Source organism: Ranitomeya imitator, chromosome 1 (assembly GCF_032444005.1).
Source record: "Ranitomeya imitator isolate aRanImi1 chromosome 1, aRanImi1.pri, whole genome shotgun sequence".
NCBI lineage: Eukaryota > Metazoa > Chordata > Amphibia > Anura > Dendrobatidae > Ranitomeya > Ranitomeya imitator.
The window spans coordinates 614,990,527-615,008,630 of NC_091282.1; the positions used below are offsets into that span (position 1 = coordinate 614,990,527).

An 18,104-nucleotide genomic window follows, 5' to 3' on the forward strand; every position below is an offset into this window, starting at 1 on the left:
CCCTTGTATATAGTATTATTTGGTCCCTATGTGGTCTGGTCATGGTGTGGTGGTGTTTCTTCCTGTATGTGATATTATTGGTCTTGGTATAGTGGATTCTGTTGTGTATGGCGGTCATTTGTTCTCTCTGATTTTAATTATTTAAAAGTCACAGGTTTGGCATGTGGGGGTGACACCATTAGGCCCAGTTTAAGTTCTACAAAACAGGAAAACTATTTTTGGTACCTTTGTGTGTATTGAGCAGGGGGGGGAGGGGGGGGGGGGGGCGCCAAACTCGGGAGCAGCCCCGGGCGGCAAAAGCTCTAGCTACGCCTCTGGGTGGGCCACCCCGTTACCACTAACGATCGCAGACCATGCCGGTAATCTGGCAGCAGAGCAGCACTTACACACTCTATAGCAAACAGCTTGTAAGCCCTGCACTCCAGAAGGCCACTGCTGATAGGCGCCTGAGGAGCTGCTCTTACTCTGTTCATGGCACTTCTCCTAAGGGCAGACTGCACAGGACGCTGTGGCGATAAAACCACTTTAGGAAGTTGTTATGCAAGTGATTTCCCAATAAGAGTCATGTTGCATAGAGAGGACACGAAGTATTGGCGCATGCGTCACTTGTAGGATGAGCAGAGCACAGGAAGGCGGCAGCCCTTTATTGCAAGCAACCACCTCACGGGTCTGATCATCACTGCCCAAAAACACTGCACCCAGGAGCCTCCACGTGTCTCCAGCTGTCTTCCGGGAAATCTTAGCAGTATCGACTACAACTCCCGGCGGCCAGTGCGGCACATGCGCATGCGTCATCACCTCTTTCCAATCCCCTGCGCGCTGTGGGATTTATAGTTGTGAGCTGCCTCCTTCTGCATAGTACAGGGTGCTGACTGGACTACGTTTCCCGTCATGCCCTGCGGGCGCCGTGTCGGAGGCGACAGTTCTGGCTAATGATCCCTAGCAGTGTCTGAGTCACGTGTGGCTTCCGCTGATCTGTTTTCCTGGGCACAGTGAGGGGCTCCCTCTGCCTCCGGTTTCCCTGTTTTGTCCCCCGGTCTTGTTTTTTTTTTTTTTTAAGTTTTTTTCCTTTGCTTTATCACCACGGATCTACCCTTTTACCACATCTGATCTCTCCGGGTCAAAGCTTCCTATGAAAGCATGAGCGATAACGATGACATCGAGGTGGAAAGCGACGTGAGTGCACATCCTACTTCCCGTCCATAGATGGTTCTCTGCTGGGGGCTGCGCTCTGCTCCTCACCGCCGCAGTTTAGTGTGTGGTCCCCTTTAAGGCCACAATGGTGGACGGATTGGGCCCCCGCAGAGCGTTTTCTATATAGGGCACCTTTAAATCCTGAGATTACAACCCCACACCCCCGGGGTCCTGGTGGAATGCTGTCCTATTCCTTATTTATAAAAGGTTTTCTGTTATAAGAACATCCTCGAAATATCTGGTCCGACCAGTTGGGTCTGTGGTATAATGAGGTCACTGCGGAGAGGAGAGCGGTGAGGTCACGGCGGAGAGGAGAGCAGTGAGGTCACGGCGGAGAGGAGAGCGGTGAGGTCATGGCGGAGAGGAGAGGAGAGCGGTGAGGTCACAGCAGAGAGGAGAGCGGAGGTCACTGCAGAGAGGAGAGCGGTGAGGTCATGGCAGAGCGGAGAGGAGAGCGGTGAGGTCATGGCGGAGAGGAGAGCGGTGAGGTCACGGCAGAGAGGAGAGCGGTGGTCACTGCAGAGAGGAGAGCGGTGAGGTCATGGCAGAGCGGAGAGGAGAGCGGTGAGGTCACTGCAGAGAGGAGAGCGGTGAGGTCACTGCAGAGAGGAGAGCGGTGAGGTCACTGCAGAGAGGAGAGCGTTGAGGTCACTGCAGAGAGGAGAGCGGTGAGGTCACTGCAGAGAGGAGAGCGGTGAGGTCATGGCAGAGCGGAGAGGAGAGCGGTGAGGTCACGGCGGAGAGGAGAGCGGTGAGGTCACGGCGGAGAGGAGAGCGGTGAGGTCATGGCGGAGAGGAGAGGAGAGCGGTGAGGTCACAGCAGAGAGGAGAGCGGTGGTCACTGCAGAGAGGAGAGCGGTGAGGTCATGGCAGAGCGGAGAGGAGAGCGGTGAGGTCATGGCGGAGAGGAGAGCGGTGGTCACTGCAGAGAGGAGAGCGGTGAGGTCATGGCAGAGCGGAGAGGAGAGCGGTGAGGTCACTGCAGAGAGGAGAGCGGTGAGGTCACTGCAGAGAGGAGAGCGGTGAGGTCACTGCAGAGAGGAGAGCGGTGAGGTCACTGCAGAGAGGAGAGCGGTGAGGTCACTGCAGAGAGGAGAGCGGTGAGGTCATGGCAGAGCGGAGAGGAGAGCGGTGAGGTCATGGCAGAGCGGAGAGCGGTGAGGTCATGGCGGAGAGGAGAGCGGTGAGGTCACTGCAGAGAGGAGAGCGGTGACGAGAGCGGTGAGGTCACTGCAGAGAGGAGAGGGACATGGCATGTGCAAAAGTTAGAAAATTGTGAAATTTTCAAAATTTTTGCCAAATATCCGTTATTTTTACAAATAAACACAAGTCATATCAAATAAATGTTACCACTATCATGAAGTACAATATGTCACGAGAAAACAGTGTCAGAATCACTGGGATCTGGTGAAGCGTTCCAGAGTTATAACCTCATAGTTGTCAGAATTGTAAAATTTGGCCTGGTCAGGAAGGTGAAAACAGGCTTTGAGGAGAAAGGGGTTAATTTTTTCCTTCCACATTGCTTCAGTTCCTGTGAAGCACGTAAAGGGTTAATAAACTTCTTGAATGTGGTTTTGAGCACCTTGAGGGGTGCAGTTTTTAGAATGGTGTCACTTTTGGGTATTTTCAGCCATATAGGCCCCTCAAATCTGATGTGGTCCCTAAAAAATGGTTTTGTAATCTTTGATAGAAAAATTAGAAATCGTCAACTTTAATCTTTCTAACTTCTTAACAAAAAAAAGTGTCTGAAAAATTGTGCTGATGTAAAATTATTACCGTAACTATTTTGTGTAATTTTGTGTAAGCTAACTCTGGTTTAAGGGCATAAAAATGAAAAGTTTGAAAATTGTCAAATTTTTGCCAAATTTTCAATATTTTCACAAATAAATGCAAGTCATTTCGATCAACTTTTGCCACTGTAATGAAGTACAATGTCATGAAAAAACCAGGGTGGATAAAAATCAGTTTTTTTAAAAAAAAAATAAAAAAAAAAAAATCGGATTTTTTTTATTTAAATCGGATTTTTTTCAATAAACTGCTTTTTGAGGAAAATATTTTACCATCCAAAGGTTCTTCCATCATGAGATAAAGCTGAGTTGTTTAACTCAGCAGAATAAAGGCTGTATATGTGTAACATTCACAATGCCATGCTCTTCCAGAAGTTTCTGTAGGATTAGTGGGCAGTTTCTCTCCTATATTATCACAGACGCTCGCTTTACTTACGCAGTTCTCAAAACTGAATTTGACTCCGCAGAGGTCCCAGCCTCTTCTTCACGGCAAATATGTTACAACATGAACAGAGTTGAGAAAAAGACCTTAATCCTATTGTTCTACAAACCTATGAATACAGAATCAACCCCTTCAGTACCAAGTCCAAGAAGTTAGACAATATGTTTCTGATTGTTTGGAGTGGAATAGATCTGCACAACACAAGAAGAATGTGAATCTAAGTGTGAGGAGGAGGAAGGGCAAGCAGACAAGAAAATGAAAGTGAAACTTTGAGCACAATAATGCAGCATAGCCATAGACAGACAAGTCTGGATCTGTTTGTGTGTACGATCTGAGGTTTATTACATTCTTTCCTTATAATGGCAGTAAAAGAGACCCAGTTTGGGAATATTTTAATGAAGCTCCTTCGCCTATTGGTAAGGCAGGCATGCGTACAAAATGCAAACGATGCAACAAAGAGATGCAAGGCCTGGTGGCGCGAATGAGGCAACATGAGAAGTGTGGTGATGAAGATGAGTCATCTTCATCACCGCACTTCTCATGATGTCTCATTCGCGCCACCAGGCCTTGCATCTCTTTGTTGCATCGTTTGCATTTTGCACGCATGCCTGCCTTACCGATAGGCGAAGGAGCTTCATTAAAATATTCCCAAACTGGGTCTTTTACGGCCTGCTGCCATTATAAGGAAAGAATGTAATAAACCTCAGATCGTACACACAAACAGATCCAGACTTGTCTGTCTGTGGCTATGATGCAGTATTGAGCTTGTGTACTGTATTCATAGGTTTGTAGAACAATAGGATTAAGGCCTTTTTCTCAACTCTGTTCATGTTGTAACATTTTTGCCGTGAAGAAGAGGCTGGGACCTCTGCGGAGTCAAATTCAGTTAGGTAGAAACTTTGATTTAAATCACTGATTTAAATCAAGCCTTACTGACTAGTGATTTAAATCGTGATTTAAATCAGTTAGATTTAAATTAAATCCACCCTGGAAAAAACAGTCTTAGAATTGAAAAAATAGCCTGGCCAGGAAGGTAAAAATAGGTTGCACCCCTCAAACTGCTGAAAACCACATCCAAGAAGTTTATTCACCCTACAGGTTCTTCACGGGAATTAAGGGAATGTGGAACATTTTACTTTTTCAAACAAATGTTACTTTAGCCCCAAATATTTCATTTTCGAAAGGTGAACATGTTTGATACAATTAGTTGTGCAATTTCTCCTGAGCACGCAGATTCCCAATATGTGGGGAAAACTACTGATGGGGTACACGCCAGGGCTTGGAAAGGAATGAGCACCTTTTGAAATGCAGTTATCTGGAATCAATAGTGGACGCCATGTTGCATTTGCAGAGCGCCTGATGTGCCTAAACAGTGGAAACCCCCCACCAGTGACCCCATTTTGGAAACTAGACCCCACAAGGAACTTATCTAGATGTGTGGTGAGCCCCTTGAAGCCCCAGGGGTTTCACAGAATTTTGAGAAGTAAAAATAAAAAAATCAAATTTTTTTCCCACAAAAATGCTGTTTTAGCCCCAATTTTTTGACTTTCACAAGGGTAACAGGAGAAAATGGATTATACAATTTGTTGTGCAATTTCTCCAGAGTATGCCAATATCCTGTATGTGGTGGAAAACTACTGTTTGGATGCACAGAATAGCTCATAAGGGAAGAAGGAGCAATTTGACTTTAGAAATGCAGAATTATCTGGAATAGAGATTGGACATTATGTCATGTTTGTAGAGCCCCTAATCTGCCTAAACAGTGGAAAGACCCCCACACATGACCCCATTATGTAAACTACACCCCTTGAAGAATCCATCTGCTGATGTGATGACCATCTTGATACCGCAAGTGCCTCACTAAATTTTAAAATATTGGGACGTGAGAATGCAGTTTTCCATTTTTTTCATGAAAGTTACGGTAATTTATCCTCAAATTTTCAGGAGGGTAAAAGGAGAATGCCACAGTGGCAGAGCCCCTGATGTGCAAGAGCAGCAGAACCCTCCATAAGAGATCCTATTTTACAACCTATTCCCCTGAATGAATTCATCCAGGGTTGTAGTGAACATTTTGACACCAAAGAGGTCATTGAATTTTATATTGTAGAGTGGTGATGACGACAAAATAATTACATTTTTCCCACTAAAATTTTTTTAACCCCATATTTTCCATTTTCTCTTGGGCAAATAGATAAAAGTGGCCTCTTAAGGTACCGTCACACTTAGCGACGCTGCAGCGATACCGACAACGATCCGGATCGCTGCAGCGTCGCTGTTTGGTCGCTGGAGAGCTGTCAGACAGACAGCTCTCCAGCGACCAACGATCCCGAGGTCCCCGGTAACCAGGGTAAACATCGGGTAACTAAGCGAAGGGCCGCGCTTAGTAACCCGATGTTTACCCTGGTTACCAGCGTAAAAAAACAAACAGTACATACTTACATTCAGCTGTCTGTCCCTTGCCGTCTGGTTCCTGCACTGACTGCTGGCCGTAAAGTGAAAGTGAAAGCACAGCACAGCGGTGAGTCACACAGCGGTGACTCACCGCTGTGGCTGTGCTCTGCTTTCACTTTACGGCCAGCAGTCAGTGCAGGAACCAGACGGCAAGGGACAGACAGCTGAATGTAAGTATGTACTGTTTGTTTTTTTACGCTGGTAACCAGGGTAAACATCGGGTTACTAAGCGCGGCCCTGCGCTTAGTTACCCGATGTTTACCCTGGTTACCAGTGAAGACATCGCTGAATCGGTGTCACACACGCCGATTCAGCGATGTCTGCGGGGAGTCCAGCGACCAAATAAAGTTCTGGACTTTCTTCCCCGACCAGCGACATCACAGCAGGGGCCTGATCGCTGCTGCCTGTCACACTGGACGATATCGCTAGCGAGGACGCTGCAACGTCACGGATCGCTAGCGATATCGTCTAGTGTGACGGTACCTTTAGTTTGGCTCACAATTTTTCTAATATCCGATAGGTGGCTGTGCAGTACTGTTTGGCAACACAGCAGGGAAGGAGCGCTATTTGACTATTCAACCACAGATTACCGCAGTTTGCTGATACCAACCATTTGCAGAGTCTCTAAGTACCAGAACAGCAGAATAATCCCCCTCCCTGAAGTGACCCCATTTTGGAAATGACACCCCTCTGGGAATTCATCAATGGGTGTATTGTCCATTTTCCTGCCATGGATGATTTCCATAAACAAGCACATAGTGGATATTGTAGATCAAAAATTGCAAATCTGCCATTGTAGTGACCAATATGCTGCGTCCAGCTTGTTTCTTGGACCTCCACCCTAGAAATGAAGAGAACTCTACTTGAATGTGTCATTCACTAGATAAACCATATGTTTAAATGACAAAACGGAATAAATTAATAATGTTCCATTTGGAAGATTTTAACCCTTTCACCCCGAAGCCTCTTTTCTCCTTCGTGACCAGGTCAGTTTTTACAATTCTGACCACTGGTATGAGGTAATAACTCTGGAACACTTCAACGGCTCCCACTGATTCTGAGATTGCTTTTACGTGACATATTGTACTTTATGATAGTGGTAACATTTGTTCGATATGACTTGTGTTTATTTGTGAAAAAAAAAAAAAGGAAATTTGGCGAAAATTTTGAAATTTTCAAAGTTTTAATTTTTATGCCCTTAAATCAGAGAGTCATATCACACAATACTTAATAAGTAACATTTCACATGTCTACTTTACATCAGCACAATTTTTGTAACATAATTTTTTATGTTGGGGCATTAAAGTTGACCAGCGATTTCTAATTTTTAGCACAAAATTTACAAAACCGTTTTTGTAGGGAACACATCACTTTTGAAGTGACTTTGAGGGGTTTATGTGACCGAAAATACCCAAAAGTGACACCATTCTAAAAAGTGCACCAGTGGAGTTCTCAAAACCACATTCAAGAACTTTATTAACCCTTCAGATGCTTCACAGGAATTAATGGAATGTGGAAGGATAAAGTGAACATTAAACTTTTTTCACAAACATTTTTCCTTTAAACCCAACTCTTTTTTTTTTTTTTTACTTTCACAAGAGTAACAGGGAAAAAAAAAAGTACCATATACGGTAATTTGTTGTACACTTTCTCCTGGGCATGAAGACACCCTATATGTGGTGGAAAACCACTGTTTTGGAGCACGGCAGGGCTCGGAAGTGAAGGAACATCATTTGACTTTATTATTGCAAAGTTTTCAAGAATAATTAACCCCTTTACCCCCAATGGTGGTTTGCACGTTAATGACCGGGGCAATTTTTACAATTCTGACCGCTGTCCCTTTATGAGGTTATAACTCTGGAACGCTTCAATGGATCCCAGTGATTCTGACATTTTTTTCTCGTGACATATTGTATTTCATGATAGTGGTAAAATTTCTTTGATATTACCTGCATTTATTTGTGAAAAAAAACGGAAATTTGGCGAAAATTCTGAAAATTTCGCAATTTTCCAACTTTGAATTTTTATGCAATTAAATCACAGAGATATGTCACACGAAATACTTAATAAGTAACATTTCCCACATGTCTACTTTACATCAGCACAATTTTGGAACCAAAATTTTTTTTTGTTAGGGAGTTATAAGGGTTAAAAGTCGACCAGCAATTTCTCGTTTTTACAACACCATTTTTTTTTTTTAGGGACCACATCTCATTTGAAGTCATTTTGAGGGGTCTATATGATAGAAAATAACCAAGTGTGACACCATTCTAAAAACTGCACCCCTCAAGGTGCTCAAAACCATATTCAAAAAGTTTATTAACCCTTCTGGTGCTTCACAGGAATTTTTGGAATGTTTAAATAAAAATGAACATTTAACTTTTTTTCACAAAAAATTGACTTCCGCTCCAATTTGTTTTATTTTACCAAGGGTAACAGGAGAAAATGGACCCCAAAAGTTGTTTTACAATTTGTCCTGAGTACGCTGATACCCCATATGTGGGGGTAAACCACTGTTTGGGCGCATGGGAGAGCTCGGAAGGGAAGGAGCGCCGTTTGACTTTTCAATGCAAAATTGACAGGAATTGAGATGGGACACCATGTTGCGTTTGGAGAGCCACTGATGTGCCTAAACATTGAAACCTCCCACGAGTGATACCATTTTGGAAACTAGACCCCCTAAGGAACTTATCTAGAGGTGTGGTGAGCACTTTAACCCACCAAGGGCTTCACAGAAGTTTATAATGCAGAGCCGTAAAAATAAAACAAACATTTTTTCCCACAAAAATTATTTTTTTAGCCCCCAGTTTTGTATTTTCCCAAGGGTAACAGGAGAAATTGGACCCCAAAAGTTGTTGTCCTATTTGTCCTGAGTACGTTGATACCCCATATGTTGGGGTAAACCCCTGTTTAGGCACACGGGAGAGCTCGGAAGGGAAGGAGCACTGTTTTACTTTTTCAGCGCAGAATTGGCTGGAATTGAGATCGGACGCCGTGTCGTGTTTGGAGAGCCCCTGATGTGCCTAAACAATGGAAACCCCTCAATTATAACTGAAATCCTAATCTAAAACACACCCCTAACCCTAATCCCAACAGTAACCCTAACCACACCTCTAACCCTGACACACCCCTAACCCTAATCCCAACCCTATTCCCAACCGTAAATGTAATCTAAACCGTAACCGTAACTGTAGCCCCAACCCTAACCCTAGCCCTAACCCTAGCCCTAATGGGAAAATGGAAATAAATACATTTTTTTTTAATTTTTCCCTAACTAAGGGGGTGATGAAGGGGGGTTTGATTTACTTTTATAGCGGGTTTTTTAGTGGATTTTTATGATTGGCAGCCGTCACACACTGAAAGACGCTTTTTATTGCGTTACTACATTTTGAGAGCTATAATTTTTCCATATTTTGGTCCACAGAGTCATGTGAGGTCTTGTTTTTTGCGGGACAAGATGACGTTTTCAGCGGTACCATCGTTATTTATATCTGTCTTTTTGATCGTGTGTTGTTCCACTTTTTTTTCGGCGGTATGATAATAAAGCGTTGTTTTTTGCCTCGTTTTTTTTCTTACGGTGTTTACTGAAGGGGTTAACTAGTGGGCCAGTTTTATAGGTCGGGCCGTTACGGACGCGGCGATACTAAATATGTGTACTTTTATTGTTTTTTTTTATTTAGATAAAGAAATGTATTTATGGGAATAATATATATATATATTTTTTTCATTATTTAGGAATTTTTTTTTTTTTTACTTTGTCCCGGGGGGGGGGGGGGGGGGGACATCACAGATCGTTGATCTGACAGATCGCGCAGCACTCAGCGATCTGCCTTACAGAACTGCAGGCTTACCAAGCGCCTGCTCTGAGAACCGTCTGTGTGTGTGGTGACCCTTGAAGCAATGACTCCAGCAGCAGTGATCGGCTGCAGGAAAATGGCCACCGCGATCTCCATCTGCGCACGCGTGGCATTCCGCGGCCATTTTCATGAAGCCCCGGGAAGCCGAGAAGAACCATCTGCGCACGCGCGGCCTGACAAAGATGGCCGCGCCCACCGATAAACAGCTGAATAGCGCAGATCGCGCTATTTTCCTTGAAGCTGCGCAGTGGATTCGCCACTTGGACATGCGCACACCACTATGCCACCAACGGAGATCTGGGGGAGAAACAGCACTGTCACCACGCCCATATGACCTGACCAGCGTGAGTGACAGCCCAAAAGGGCGACTTTACAAAGGTATTTCGGCAGCATAGGTGGGGAATAAAGGCTCCAAAATACACTAATGTAAAGCCCAGCTTTGCCCCTATTTAACGCTAATTTTAGCTCTTCTTGAAAAAACGGGGTGACAGGTTCCCTTTAAGTGGGAGCTTCCTTTTTTTTTTTTTTCCTTTGTGGATTGAGTTTTGATTTGAGCTTCTACTGGGAACATTTTACATAACATTTAGGATCACAGGTCCTATGGCGTCCACAGTGCCTCCATTTGCCTCATTATAGGCGACCTTCTGCCGGGGGTTCCAGCTGAATAACGTATTTCAGAGATTTACACAGAAACCCCGGTGTAAGCGCTCAGCGTAGAGCGCAGGATAAATGTGCTCCGAGCCTTACTGCGATCTTTGGGAGGCAGAGTAAACAAATCAACAAAAGGTGAAGAATTGGTTTTATTTATTTATTTTTTACGCCATTCCTCGTGCAGTATAAGTGATTAGGTGACATTATTATTCGAGTCGGTGAGATAACCACGATACCAGAGTTAAATCGGGTTTTTATGTTGGGCTGCTGTCACACACTAAAATACGTTTTTTATTGCAAAAACTAGTTTTGCATCCCCATATTTAGACAGCTATCATTTTTCCATATTTCAGCTGACAGTCATGTGATGACATCTTTTTTGCGTGACTTTTCGGCGTGAGCCTGCATGATTGAGAAGAAGTATATGTACGGCTGTTTGCGGGAACGCAGCTCCTGCAGCTCTGTACATATATGGCTTTTGTCAGGAAGGGGTTAAAGCTGTCAGTGAGGCATAAGACTGTTAATGATGGGCATTGTGGGCAATAATACCTGATGTCATTCCTAATTTCTCTCATGGTGCATACACAACACCTTCTCTGGGATTCGTTCTTGTTTCTATTGCTGAAATGAATGCAATAAAATGGATGAGCGGGGCCAACATTTGCAAAACAATGTTGTATAACACAAAATAATTATATTGTGGCATGTTAAAGTTTGGGCACCCCTGGTCAAGATTACTGTTATTGTGAATAGTTAAGCAAGTAGAAGATAAAATGATCTCTAAGAGGGCTAAAGGTAAAGATGAAACCTTTCCTTTGTATTTTAGGGAAAAAAAATATTGTCATATTTTACTTTTTAAAAATTACAAAAAAGAAAATGGGCCAATGTAAAAGTTTGGGCACCCTGCATGGTTAGTACCTAGTAGCGCCCGCTTTTGAAAGTATCACAGCTTGTAAACGCTTTTTGTAGCCAGACAAGAGCCTTTCAATGCTTGTTGGAGGGATTTTCATCCATTCTTCCTTGGAAAATTCTTCCAGTTCTGTGAGATTCCTGGGTCGTCTTGCATCCTCTATTTTGAGGTCTAGCTACAGATTGTCAATGATGTTCAGATTAGGGGACTGTGAGGGCCATTGGAAAACCTTTTGAGGTCATCTGTCGTGCATTTTGACGTGTGGTTAGGATCGTTATCCATTTGTAGAAGCCATCCTTTTTTACCTTCAGCTTTTTTACAGATGGTGTTATGTTTTCTTCAGGCATTTGTTGAAATTTCATTGCATGTATTCTTCCCTCTATCCATGAAATGTTCCCCGTGCCATTGGCTGCAACAACCCCAAAGCATGATTGATTCAGCCCTATGCTTAATGGTTGGTGAAATGTTCTTTTCCTGAAATTCTGTGCCCTTTTTCTCCAAACATAACTTTCGTCATTGTGGCCAAAGAGTCCTATTTGAACCTCATCAGTCCACAGGACTTGTTTCCAAAATGCATCAGGCTTGTTGTAGATGTTCTTTTGCATTCTTCTGCTGTGGAATTTTATGGTGAGGACAAAGGAGAGGTTATGATGTGATTTTCTTGATACCTGGTATGACTGTAGAACCTGGTCTGGAAGATCCACACCCTCCCCCATGTATTTATTGTAATCAATCACTGACACAGGTTTTTGATTTGGAGTAGTGGATCCTAGTTCTATAATGGCCCTTGTGGCATCTGTGTGGATCGAGCTCAGGATAAAGATAAAAATGTTTTTTACCCTTTTGTGGCAGTTCAACTCTCTCAGCGGTATACAGAGGTAGAAAACAGGATCACTGTCTCTTTAATCTTCTGTTTTTGACAACCAGCCTTGCTAAAGCTGGGGGCTGGTATTCTCAGGATAGTGAGGGGCCATGGATATTGCCCTCCCTCAGCCTTAAAATAGCAGCCCGCAGCTCTCCAGAAAAGGCACATCTATTAGATGCACCAATTCTCTTCCCACTTGCCCTGTAGTGGTGGCAAGTGGGGCTCATATTTGTGGGTTGATGTCACCTTTGTATTGTCAGGTGACTTAAAGCCCTGAGGTTATTAATGGAGAGGCATCAATAAGACACCCCCATTACTAACCCCATAGTCACCAGGGCTGTGGAGTTGGTAATCCAAATCTCCGACTCCTCAATTTCCATGACTCCGACTCCACCAAAATGGCCTCTGACTCCGACTCCACAGCCCTGATAGTCACATTGTATAAAAACACACTATGAATAAAGACCTTTAATTGAGAAATGACACAAACTCTTATAATAAAAAGGTCTAAGCTCATATGTGATGTGTGTTTTTATTATAAGAGTATTATTAAAGGTTAAATTTTATTGAGTATATTATTCTATCTTTGATATGGTGTTCCTTTGCTGTGAAATGACACAAACTCCTTTTAATAATCTTACTTAGCCCCTTTCTGCCATATGACGTACTATCCCATCGAGGTGACCTGGAACTTAATTCCCAGGGACGGGATAGTACGTCATGGGCGATCAGCCACGCTCACGGGGGATCGCAGCTGGGTGTCAGCTGATTATTACAGCAGACATCCGGCAATATGTGCCAGGAACGGTCAGGGACCCTGGAACACTGCGATCAAACATGACATGGACTAGCGGTGGATTCCGCGTCCTACACAGGCACGGCACTTATGTCCTGATATTTTCCACTCCGACACTCCACTGCCACTTCATTTTTAGTAATCGCCTGTATTTGTCACCAGGTATATTGCTTCATTTGGGGCTATACTCCCCACATACAGGCAGCGCTCACACAAGTGTGATTTCATTCCACAATCAGCAATTCTGTGGGTCCACTTTCTCCCTCGCATTTATCAACTGTGACTGAAGAAGGCCCCCTTACATCTCATCCCTCATTTCTCTATCGGCCTAACCGACCGCTGCGCTCTGCAAATGACTTTCGACTAACCTCTGCATCAACCCGTACCTCCCACTCCCGATTCCAAGACTTCTCCCGTGCTGCACCAATCCTCTGGAATGCTCTACCCCAGATATTAGGACCATCCACAATTTGCATAGTTTTAGGCGCTCGCTCAAAACACATTTGTTCAGTGCGGCCTACCACGTTCACTAATCAAAGTCATTTTATGTTTGTGTGTGTGTAGCCCATTCCCTATCCCCATCTATCCCCCACCCTCTGAAGATGGCTGGACCATCATTGTAAATACAAAATTGTAAATACACACCGCTACTTTGTATTTCCCCACCTCATTGTAGATTGTAAGCTCTCACGAGCAGGGTCGTCTTATTTCGCTTTAATTATTGTATTGTTAACGTTGTTACTTATGACTGTTGTGTTTGATTCTGTTAAACTGTAAAGCGCTGCGGAATATGTTGGCGCTATATAAATAAAGATTATTATTGTTATTATGACTGAAACGTTTGTTATTTTGTGGACACCATTAAAGGGAACCTGTCACCCCGTTTTTTCAGTATGAGATAAAAATACCGTTAAATAGGGCCTGAGCTGTGCTTTACAATAGGGTATTTTTTGTCCCCCGATTCCCCACCTATGCTGCCGAAATACCTTACAAAAGTCGCCGTTTTCACCTGTCAATCAGGCTGGTCTGGTCGAAAGGGCGTGGTCACAGCGCTGTTTCTCCCCCACATCTTGCTTATCTTCTCGTTGGTGGCGTAGTGCTTCTCGCATGCGCAAGTGTCGAATGCACTGCACAGCTGTAGAAAAAGAGCGCGATCTGCGCTATTCAGCGGTTTATCGGTGGGTGCGGCCATCTTCCTGAGGCCGCGCGTGCGCAGATGGAGATCGCGGTGGCCATTTTCCTGAAGCCGAGTTCGCATACCAACATATACTCCCTGTCCGCTATAGTCCATTTAATAACCAGTGTCCCACGACAATCTCACTTGTAGAACAGTCACATCGGGAGCTTAATGCTGGGTTAATTAGGTTAATGCTCCTACGTTTGCGCGCAAAATTTCAACTGTGTTTTCTGGCAAGAGAGACAGAATCTGCGTAGAATTATACACAACCAAATCTGCAATGTGCGCACATAGCCTAACAATTTATTTTAATTTTAAGAATATAAATATATTATCAATAATCTAATTTATCTAATCAACTCATACCATAGTAAACACCTACCCTATCTAACCCTGAATCTGAACTAATTGATGGGACTATCTGGGAAAGGGTGGAATTTATTGATTTGTGTGTGTTTTTAGAGTATGACAAGATCACTGACTGACAGCTCTAGTCAGAAGCACTGGTCACACTGTCTCCTCTGATCTCTGACTGACGGCTCTTGTCAGAAGCACTGGTCACACTGTCTCCTCTGATCTCTGACTGACAGCTCTTGTCAGAAGCACTGGTCACACTGTGTCTCCTCTGATCTCTGACTGACTGCTCTTGTCAGAAGCACTGGTCACACTGTCTCCTCCGATCGCTGACTGACAGCTCTTGTCAGAAGCACTGGTCACACTGTCTCCTCCGATCGCTGACTGACAGCTCTTGTCAGAAGCACTGGTCACACTGTCTCCTCCGATCGCTGACTGACAGCTCTTGTCAGAAGCACTGGTCACACTGTGTCTCCTCTGATCTCTGACTGACTGCTCTTGTCAGAAGCACTGGTCACACTGTCTCCTCCGATCGCTGACTGACAGCTCTTGTCAGAAGCACTGGTCACACTGTCTCCTCTGATCTCTGACTGACGGCTCTTGTCAGAAGCACTGGTCACACTGTCTCCTCTGATCTCTGACTGACGGCTCTTGTCAGAAGCACTGGTCACACTGTCTCCTCCGATCGCTGACTGACAGCTCTTGTCAGAAGCACTGGTCACACTGTCTCCTCTGATCTCTGACTGACGGCTCTTGTCAGAAGCACTGGTCACACTGTGTCTCCTCTGATCTCTGACTGACGGCTCTTGTCAGAAGCACTGGTCACACTGTCTCCTCCGATCGCTGACTGACAGCTCTTGTCAGAAGCACTGGTCACACTGTCTCCTCCGATCGCTGACTGACAGCTCTTGTCAGAAGCACTGGTCACACTGTGTCTCCTCTGATCTCTGACTGACTGCTCTTGTCAGAAGCACTGGTCACACTGTCTCCTCCGATCGCTGACTGACAGCTCTTGTCAGAAGCACTGGTCACACTGTCTCCTCCGATCGCTGACTGACAGCTCTTGTCAGAAGCACTGGTCACACTGTGTCTCCTCTGATCGCTGACTGACAGAAGATCAGAAGAGAAACAGTGTTTTACATGAGGCAAATTAAGTGGGAAAGTTTCTTACTACAACAAAATTTTCCAGAGATTGCTCTCATTGGCTGGCATGACGGCAATGTCATTAGGACCTGAACCAACTAGGTCTTGATGAGGTCAGGGGTCACAGCCAGCGTTCTGCACCAGAATCCTGGTGTTTACCGGTACATGGGGATCCCGATCTGTGCAAAACCACCGACTCTAGAGAAATGTCGGCATTGCACAAAGCACAGCAGGATCACTCCATCTAAGCTGCCTATATTATCATTATTATTATTTATTGTTATAGCGCCATTTGTTCCATGGCGCTTTACATGTGAGGAGGGGTATACATAATGAAAACAAGTACAATAATCTTAAACAATACAAGTCATAACTGGTACAGGAGGAGTGAGGACCCTGCCCGCGAAGGCTCACAATCTATATGGGTATGAGGTCAAGAAGTTGAATAATTTGGTATCTGTGGTCTGATGTTTTATTATGGAGCAATTATTTTTTTAATATATAAATGAGCTGTTAAGATCTATGGGCGTGACATACATTTGATCAGCTAATTTATATATTACAAAAAGCATTGATTTCTCTGGAATAAGATATCAGATCGCAGATATCAAGGTATCCCTTTTATTCAGCTTTCTCTGACCTACATGCCCATACAGATGGTTTAGGATGGCTGATCCTGCTGAGAGATTCCCTTTAAAGAAGCTGTACACGTCACGATCCATTTTTGAATTTGTGGCAGCTCTGGTTCCACTCAGTTTAAAACTTTTTTTCTTTTGGACCATTGCGGGTTAATGTCAATTTCTTGCCCCCCCTGGCAATCTGATGTTACTGCAGTGCTGCTGGGTCACCACCGGCACCATCCTTTAAAAGGTCTCCAGATGCATCAGCTGACTGGTCATAGTGATGGGCAGTCCGGCTCTTTTTGGTGATCCAGCTCTCTTGGTTCTGCTCACCAAAAAGAGCCGACTCTTTCGGCTCACAAAACGCCTCTTTTTGGATCCTAAATGGATCCCCATTGAATGTGTTCAGGCCGCCGAAACCACGCCCACCTACCACAGAAACTCCGCCCACTTGCTAGGAACCAATTAAATTGATGAGTGGGTGGAGTTTTGCCCAGGTGGGTGGGGTTACGCCTGCCGAAGTCTGGGATTTTACGCCCAGTGAGAGCCAATCAGGGATTTTAGTGGCTCTCGCTGGCGTGCCGGCTCCCATCGTTCCCAGCAGGGAGCTGGCTCTTTGTGTCGGATCATTCGCGAACGACACATCACTAATAGAGCAATCTTCAGTGACCAAGCCTGAGTGAGGAGCTCTCTGGGTGCAGTGGTGCTTCTGCTGAGTTCATTATCCTGGTGCCTTTATTCTGATGAGCGTTGCTTTGCAGCAGAGAAAGCTGTGTTTCTTTCCTATTCCCTTTCGTGTTTGTCTCTATCCTCCGTATGGTAATATCTGCAGTGGTGCGGCTAGTGAACTAACCAGGGCATCCTGACAGCGGCAGGGGGAAGGACCTGCACAGGGCATTAAGGGAGTGCAGGGGCAGGCTAAGGTTTGAGCTCAAGTGGTGACTATTCCCCATTCCCTGCGGGTAGGGCTTTCCTCTGACCTTTTCCATCCCGTTGTTTGTGAGTTGTGCCATCCGTTGACGACCACCCGTTGGGTCTGTTCACACCGTGACAGTGCATTTATTTTTTAAAGAGTATATTTAAAAAAAAAAAAAATTGATCAGCCTTTGCAAATCTATAAATGATTCTGTATACTCCATGAGCTTATTTTTCTTCCTTATCTCTCAAACACCATGCTGAAAGTGCTGTTTAACCCCTTAGTGACCGAGCCAAATTTTTGAAATCTGACCAGTGTCACTTTATGTGGTAATAACTCTGCAACGCTTCAACAAATCCCAGTGATTTTGAGATTGTTTTTTCGTGACACATTATACTTTATGATAATGGTAAATTTAGTTCAACATTTTTTGTGTTTATTTATAAAAAATATTAAAAATTTGAGAAAAATGTTAAAAAATTAGCAATTTTCTAAATTTGAATGATTATCCCTTTAATCCAGATAGTCATACAACAGCAAACTATTAATAAATAACATTTCCCACATGTCTGCTTTACATCAGCACCATTTGTAAAATGTTATTTTATTTTGTTAGCATTTTAGGAGGTTTAAAAATGTAGCAGCAATTTTTCATTTTTTCAAAGAAATTTACCACATTTATTTTTTTAGGGACTTATCCATGTTTGAAGTGACTTTAGGGGTCCCATATATTGGGAAACCCCCAAACGTGATACCATTTTAAAAACAGCACCCCTAAACATATTGAAATCTGCTGTCAGGTAGTTTATTAACTCTTCAGGTGCTTTACAGGAATTAATGCAAAGTGGTATGACAGAAATGAAAATGTGGATTTTTACCACCTAAATGTTGCTAACTTCTAAACAGATTACTACAGCAGTCAGACTCTAAGGCCGCTATTT

The 18,104-nt window shown here is 44.0% G+C and overlaps 1 protein-coding gene across 1 annotated transcript in view; it reads left to right on the plus strand.

Annotated features, from left to right (window-relative positions):
* The first annotated feature begins 813 nt into the window (after positions 1-813).
* The window catches only part of MAX (MYC associated factor X), a 66,153-nt gene continuing 48,862 nt past the window's right edge, over positions 814-18,104 (plus strand). The window contains exon 1 of the mRNA XM_069726400.1: positions 814-1,176. Coding sequence (XP_069582501.1) covers positions 1,141-1,176 — 36 coding nt within the window. The 5' untranslated portion in view covers positions 814-1,140. The remainder of the gene's footprint in view (positions 1,177-18,104) is intronic.